Source organism: Moschus berezovskii, chromosome 17 (assembly GCF_049115385.1).
Source record: "Moschus berezovskii isolate FMDL1 chromosome 17, NW_MosBer_1.0, whole genome shotgun sequence".
Classification (NCBI taxonomy): Eukaryota; Metazoa; Chordata; class Mammalia; order Artiodactyla; family Moschidae; genus Moschus; species Moschus berezovskii.
The window spans coordinates 5,834,268-5,841,876 of NC_142476.1; the positions used below are offsets into that span (position 1 = coordinate 5,834,268).

The 7,609-nt window shown below is 58.7% G+C and overlaps 1 protein-coding gene across 1 annotated transcript; it reads right to left on the minus strand.

Moving 5' to 3' along the window:
* Positions 1-1,179: 1,179 nt before the first annotated feature.
* On the minus strand, positions 1,180-7,336 carry KLHDC8A (kelch domain containing 8A). Its single transcript, XM_055418863.2, has 5 exons — positions 6,950-7,336; positions 4,201-4,365; positions 3,755-3,970; positions 3,080-3,181; positions 1,180-2,192 (listed from the first exon to the last, which is right to left on the minus strand). Exons 1-5 carry the CDS (start codon positions 7,323-7,325, stop codon positions 1,999-2,001), a joined length of 1,053 nt encoding a protein of 350 aa, XP_055274838.2. The 5' UTR covers positions 7,326-7,336; the 3' UTR covers positions 1,180-1,998.
* Between the last annotated feature and the right edge of the window lie 273 nt (positions 7,337-7,609).

Genomic DNA, 7,609 nt, shown 5'->3' on the forward strand with positions numbered 1-7,609 from the left:
GCAGGGCAGCGCCAGGAGGCAGACAGGGCTGGGTTTGGCAATGCTCCCCCCAACCTACCATCCATTCCTCACAGAGTGGGCTTCCGCAGCCCCCTTTCCTAACAGTCTCTTCAGAGGGCTAACTAAAGTAGGGTGCGGGTCTGGATGCAGTGGGGAAGGCCTCCTGCAGTCTGCTCACCAGGGGGCACCCGCTGCCATGCAATGCCAGGGTGGGAAGGAACAGCTCGGTCAGCAGGTGGCAGTGTCCTTCCAGGGCCCAGGAAAGAAGAGCGGGCGCCCAGTGAAAGGGAAGAAAAACCCCATCCTGTCCAGAACCTGGTTCCCCTTGTCTCTGAAGGTTTGGTGGAGGGGTTACCTCCTCCAGGAGGCTCCCCGGCCCCTCGGACAGGTGTCCCTGCCTCAAGACACAACGATGCCCTTGCGTGGTGAGTGCTATCTGACCCCCACAGCGCCTCCAGGGCAGATTTTTTTTCATCTTTGTAGTCCTGGTGCTGCTGCTGCTGCTGCTAAGTCGCTTCAGTCGTGTCCGACTCTGTGCGACCCCACAGACAGCAGCCCACCAGGCTCCTCATCCATGCGATTCTCCAGGCAAGAACACTGGAGTGGGCTGCCATTTCCTTCTCCAGTGCATGAAGGTGAAAAGTGAAAGTGAAGTCGCTCAGTCGTGTCTGACTCTTCGCGACCCCACGGACTGCAGCCTACCAGGCTCCTCCGTCCATGCGAGTTTCCAGGCAAGGGTGCTGGAGTGGGCTGCCACTGCCTGGTGTTAGCACAGCTTTTAAAAACAACTTGGAATAGGAAGAGGCGCTGCGCCAGCTAAAAGGAGGCACATGCTTTACGTTTTCACATCAGGGAGCCATTCTCTTTCTACTCTGGGCAAAACAGAAATAAGCATAGCTGAATGAAATGAGGCTAAACCTGACAAAGGTCAGCTAACGAGTGCGACCTTTTCCTAGCACACGGTGCGTCACCGCTCCAGAGTCGGAAAGCACGCTCTTTTCCTAGGAGTGAGGCGACTGGTTGGGGCGAGGTGGTTTGAAGGAGGAACTTTCTCAGAGTGAGGGTCCCGTGTGGCCTGAGGACGTCAGAGGGACTGGTTTATGGGGTCCCCTCCATGTATCCAGACCCCGTCCCCCCAACCCCTGCATGAGGGTGCCACAGAAGATAGGAATATAGGCTTTAATCACTTGCTGCTGCTGTTAACCAGAGTGCAGCGAATCCACCCTTCGTGGATGTGGGTGCCACAGTGTAAATGAGCAAGTTTCACAGGGAAGTGCTCTATCGGTGACAAAGGGCCAGGCCTCTGGCGAGGAGGGGTGCCCGAAGGAGAAACAGGGTGAGAAGGGTGGGGAGCAGACCCTGGGCAAGCAGTCTGTCCCTTCCACGTCGTTACATTCCCACCAGGACCCCAAGCGGGACCAGTCCTTTCCGGCCAGGGTGGCCAGGTTGGGTCGGCCCCTGTGAACCTGACTTCCCTCCCAAGCCAGCCGCCTCCAGCTCCAGAGCCATTCTTGCTGAGCAGATGAGGTTCGGGGCAGGCCCACAGCCGGCCACCAGCGGGGAAGAGACGGAGACCAAGGGAGGCAAGAGGGCTTTGGGACAGCCCTTGTCTGTTTTTCATCCCAGGAGACCCTCGGACAGGTGCAGAGCCAGGGAAAGGACAGCGGTAAGCAGCCATCCTCTGGGTCAGAACCCAGGAGATGGCAGAGGAGCCCACTGCAGGGAGGTGGCAGACGCTCCCACACCTTTCTCCGCCTGAGCAGTGAGGACTCCCTGCCCTGGTCACCTCGGCTCCAGTGGGGAGGAGGGGTGACCACGTCCCAGACACATCTTCCAGCTTCCTCGGGTTGGTAGGGTTTGGAGATGGAGAGGTCACTTAGAGCCCTGGGGCCTGACTCCACTGGCTGCGGACAGGAGCTGGTACCCGGGGAAGCAGCCCCAACTCTTGTCCAGAGAGGGTGTTCCGGTCTGGGACGCTGTGGCCGGGCCCAGAGGCAGTTAGGAGTCCAAGACACACAGGGCCTCCACCGCGTCGCTCAGACCCTGGTTGACGCCGCCCACGGCCAGCAGGCAGTTCCTGAGGACGAGGCTGGAGCAGGCGCAGCGGGGTGTGGGCATGGCGGGGAGGGCCTCCCAGCGGCTCTTCCCCGGGTGGAATGCCTCGGCTGTCTCCAGGACCGTGGGCTGGTTCCCTGAAAGTGCGAGGGGCCAGGCCTCACCAAGCGTCCAGCCACCAGCCCGCCCGGGGGGAGGGCCCACCTCCGCCCTCCCTCTGGAACCACAGGCAGAAGATGACCCACCGCCCGCCTTCCCTCTGGAACCACAGGGAGAAGCCCAGCATCCTGGACTCCCCGGGCCGCAGGCCTTCCCCACAATTCTGTCAAACAGTCACTCTGCCCTTCCTGCTTCTGAGTCCTTCCGTCTCCTCAAGATGAAAGACTCAGCTTTCTTCCCCCACTGCCTGCTTTTACCACACGTGTCTAGACACTACTGCCTCTCTCCTGCCCATGACGAAGAAAGCTGCTCACATGGTGCAGCTCACATCAAGTTCCTTTCCTGTGTGGTAAAGTCGGGAAATCTGTCCACACTGAGTAAACTCTGGGTTCCCAGGAGCACCACCGCCCACTTATCTCTCCCTAGTTGTCGGTGGGACCCCACCATCAAAGTTCCCTAATCTCTGGGAGGGCTCATCCAGCAAATCTTGAGTTCATCAGAACAGCTGATTTGATCAGACTGCTTTCCTACTCCCTGATAGAGCTGAGTGCCCAGGGAGAAGATAAAGAGGACCACGGCCAATCCCTTCGACCTCCAGCCCTTCCCGGACAGGGCCCTGGGGACCTGGGCTCAGCCAGCCTATGTTACGTGGTTCTCAGCATGTCCCTTATGCTCTCTGAGCCTCAATTTCCCCCATGTAAGAGGACAGAGAGACCATATCTGAGGCCCACCCACAGAGGAGGAAGAGAGTGCTTTGGAATCAGGTGGTAGGCAGGCAGCGTGCCAGGAGCCAGCACCCTCTTCTGCTCATGCACGTCCAGAGTCCACGGAGCACCAGGCCACAGCCTGGAAGCTCTATCCTTACCAAGTCCTCCAGCCACTATGATCCGACCACTCAGAGAGCCGGCCACAAAGTCTGCCCGCCGCTTCTTGAGGAAGAAGGAACGCTCCATCTTCAGCCATCCCCCTGCAGGCCGTGGGCGATGTCAGGAGAAACAGAGAGAATGAGATGCTGACCCCCACTGCCAAATACACACGAGCGCCAAACCGCTGCCACCCTGGGCGGCACCTTGACTCCATCTACCCTGTATGCTCAGGGCAGGTACAGTGCCTCCTGCCGTGTGAAATGGCACTCAACCCACCCTCTCCATGCCTGCTGCAGGCCAAGGAAACATACGCTTTTATCATGAATCACCTTGTCCCACCTCTGCTTTCACGGACTTTAAGCTGGAAAGGCGGAAAGTGTCCGAGTCAGCATCCTTCTGTTTCAAAGCCCTCCCTCACCTGGCCCTGGCTGGATGTTGTAAGAAGGAACAACAGCTGGGAAAGGCTTTGATAAAAACAGCCAGCCAATCAGAGGGAGCCCTGGACAGATGAAAGAATTTGATCCCAAGAGTAGCCCTGAATGGAGAGGAGCGTTCAGACTTCTGAAAGGCTCACGCCACTGGGTAAACGGGTCCAGGGCAGACGGGTGGGATGGGAGTAAGGTGCGCGGTGGGCAGAAGGGAGGTGGGTCGCTAGGGCCTGGTGGCCAGATTACCTTGCTCCATGTCAAACACATCCATCGTCCGGAGGAACTTGGGCTGCCGGTATAGCCGGCCCTGCCGCAGGCCACCCAGGCTATACAAGCGGTCGTCCAGGGTCACAAAGCTGGAGAAGGCCCGCTTGCAGGGGATGTTGGGGAACTTGGTCCAGGAGCGAGTGTCGATGTCAAAGACCTCAAAGGCATTGACCGCATACTTGGACTGCCGTCCTCCTGGAGGCCAGGGTAGGGCAAAGGTTGGGCAGGAGAGTAAGTCCCTGGGGACTGGGGCTGGGCTTCCCCTTCGCACTGTTATCCAATCACATAGGAAGCTCCCTGACGGTGGGGGGCAGTGCGATTAACCCCCAGTGCCCAGGAGAGGCTGGGCACACAAGCACTGCTTCCAACAGGAACCGATTCGGGAGGGAAGGAAGACGGACATGGGCCAGACAGTCTGTCCTTACCCAGCACGTAGATCTTGGAGCCTCGGAGGAAGGAGGTGGCGGCGTACCTCGGGGTGGGCATGTGTGCCAGGGACACCCACACGTCCTTGAGCATGTCGTAGTGCTGGAGGTGACTGTGCGGACGGAGGTCCAGGCCCATTCCGCCCGCTGCATACACGCGGTAATCTAGGGGGAAAGGGCACACGGCAGACACCGTGAGACAGGCCCGTGGCACTCAGCCGCTACCTTGGCCAGGCTCTGTCAACCCCTTGAATCCCAGCACTGAAGCCCGGCCATGTTCCCAACCACTGCTCTGCCAGAGAATGAGTTGGTGGCACCATTAAAAGCTCCTGCCACACTCAAGCCTGGGTCTTCTTGAAGCCACGTCAGGCCTTACCTTCCTTGGTGCCTGGCCCTTGGTTAAGCCCAAGATGCCAAGCCATGCCCAGAGGTAGACTGCGGTGGAGTCCAGGCCTGGACAACCCTTTGCAGGTCTTGTCACCCCCATTCTCCTTCCTGGGCAGCCAGAGAGATGCCAAAGAGGGACAGTATTCCCCCGACGCCCTCCAGGAGCAGCCTACTGCCAGGCACTCTCAGACCAGAACTCAAGACCTAGAGGGAGCCTTTGCAGATGAGGTCAGCCCTGCTGCCACTGGCCTTGTGGGACACTGGCCTGCTGTGTCCCTATCTTTCTCTGGGTAGGGGAAGGCCATCCTCCTGGACACGCAGGAAGGCTTGTGGGCTCCAGGAGGCAGCTTGCACTGAATGGGAAAGGGCTAGGGGTGAAAGAGGGAGAGGCTTTGGAGGAAAAAGCTCTGAGCAGGCAGTGAGCTGGGCACTCTGAGGACAGGAGACCTTCTCTGCTGCTTGTGGTTGCAGGTGACAGAGCACACCAGGGAGGACGCGCACAGCCCCCAAGCTCCCTCACCCAGGACCACAGGCAGCCTGCTCAGGACACAGCCCCACCCCCAGGGCCCTCTTCTCCCAGGGACCCATCCCTGCTCGGGGTTCTGTCTACTAGAGGCCAGTCCTCATCACTTCTGGCTCTAAGAGGCTTTTCTTTTTTCAAGAAAATTATAGGAATGAGTACTTCTTTCTACTTTCCAATCTTACTAAAGAGAGAAACAAAGAAATCCCAACCTTAGCCTGTGGCTAGGAGGTGGGGCTTGCTAGACACTCACCTTACGCTTACTCTGTGTCTCCCATTCCTGTTCTCACCTATACCTCTGAAGCTGGGAACCCGCCCCTCCACTCCACACTGCCAATCCTGCGCCCTTTCAGAATCACCTTGGTGTCCCTGAACTGCAAGGTTGGGCTGAAGGTGGTGGCTCCTGTGGCCATCACCCTGCTTGCCACACTGTGTCTGAGAGAACCTTTGTATGTTTCTTTCAATAGATTCTTAGTTCCTGGAAATGTGTTAATCTGTGGCCCCAGCATCTGGTATAAAGCCTGGCACACAAGCATGTACATTTTTAGTAAACTAACTGCCTTGACCATCACCTGCAAGCTGTTACTTGGGGGAGTTACTCAACCTCTCTGGGCCCCACATTGCTTCTCTGTAAAATGAGGACGGTGATACTACTTACCTCATCAGACAAGTTCAGGGTCAAAGGGGTTAAACCTATTAAGCACCTATGGTAAGGACTCAATAAATGTTAGTTCTTAACCTTTCAGCACCACTTCTTGAGGCCTGGGGATAAAGGGCTCCCCTTTCCCTCTCCATTTTCCCATGGGCCTCCAGGCCTTCCATCTTTCTTACTGGGAGTTCAGGAGGCTCTGTTGGCTACTCTGCCCTGAGGGCTTCTTGAGTTTCTCTGTCTGATCTTCACTGGTAAGACCTGGGCTCCTAAAGGCAGGGATCAGATCTTCTGCCTCTTTCCTTCCCACCTGGGACCTAGAACTGAGCCAGGAACAGAGCAGGTGCTCAAGAAATACTGATTTCTGACCTACAGTAGACCTGACAGGCAGCTGAAATAATTTTGCGAGAGAAGGAGGTGAGGTTGCAAACCGCTAAGCCTGTCTGATCTGCACTTGGGGTCTTCTAATTCCTACTGGGCCATTTCCCATAAAACTGTGTTTTACAAAAACAGTTTTCAGGGCCCCCTCTCTGCTCTGGGCTATACCAGGCCAAAAAAGAGAGACAGGATGGGCTTGGAGAAACTGAGATAAGAAGCATAAAGCTATGTGGTGAGAACCCGCATGCCCTGAGGACCTAGTGAACCTGGGCACGAAGCCAAAGGAGCATGAGCCTCAGGAATCTTCTGGTCTCCACTCATCAGTACCTCTGAGATTAGGAGGCAGACTGTAGGGAGCAGGTCCTGGAATCAGGTCCCAAGACCCTCCCTGTGTGGCCTGGGGATGGTATGAAGATGGCATGAACAGGCCCAGGACCCCAAATATGTGTCTGGAGGTGGTGGCACCTGCAAGGCAGGTTTCAACGGATTTGCTGCTGTGGGTGGGAGGCCCAACCATTCTGCTGAATGAACGTATCCACAGGGATATCTACAGAGTGCCCTTTGGCTGACCCGGCTTGCCCACCTTGCTGGGAGGAGGCTGCTGGGGTGGAGTGGCGCTCTGGCATCATGTGGATTTACTACACACTTCAATTGCCTGAGTCTCAATTTTCCCACCTATAAAACCAGGCCAGCGGGTCTTTAGTTTTAGTGTCCATGTAATGTGACAGTGGCCTCCAGTCCAGGGCTGGTTTCCACCCGTTTCCCCGGGGCCTCCCACCCCTCCTCCGCCCGCCCTCAGCCCTGGCCCCACTCGCCTTTGGCGGTGACCGAAATGCCCATGGCGGCCTCGCGCAGCGCGCTCCTCTTCTTCCACTTGCCCTCGTCGATGTTGTACATCTCCACGACCTTCAGGGGCAGCTGACTGGCGCCCACACCCCCGATCACCATGATCCGCTTCCCCAGGGCGGTGACGGCCACGCCGGCCCGGGCCGTGGGCAGCGGGGGCAGGGCGGTCCACTGGTCGGCCTCGGGGGAGTAGACCTCGAAGCAGTCCATGGGGATGCCGTTGTCGTCACAGCCTCCGATGGCATAGACCTGTCCCCCGGTTTCCAGCAGGGAGCAGTACACCCGGCGGCTCGGCAGCGGTGCCAGGCGCTTCCACTGGAAGTCCTTGACGGTGGGCACCTCCATGGCAGTCCAGGGGCCCCGCCCGCCGCGCCCCCGCGGAGCGCGCCGGGGGTCGGTCAGCTACTCCGCGCCGCCCCTCGCCGTCTCCATCCCGCTGGGGTCCGCCGCCGCCCGCCCCCCGGCGAGGGCCCCGACGCCGGCCAGCGCTTCCCGGTCCCTCAAGACTCGGCGGCCCGGCGGCGTCCGCACCCGGCCCCGCGGGGTGAGCGGGGCGAATCAAGGGCGGCGGGGGCCCCGCGCGCGGCCTCCCGGCCTCCCAGCCCCCCCGCCCCGGCCAACTTTCAAGG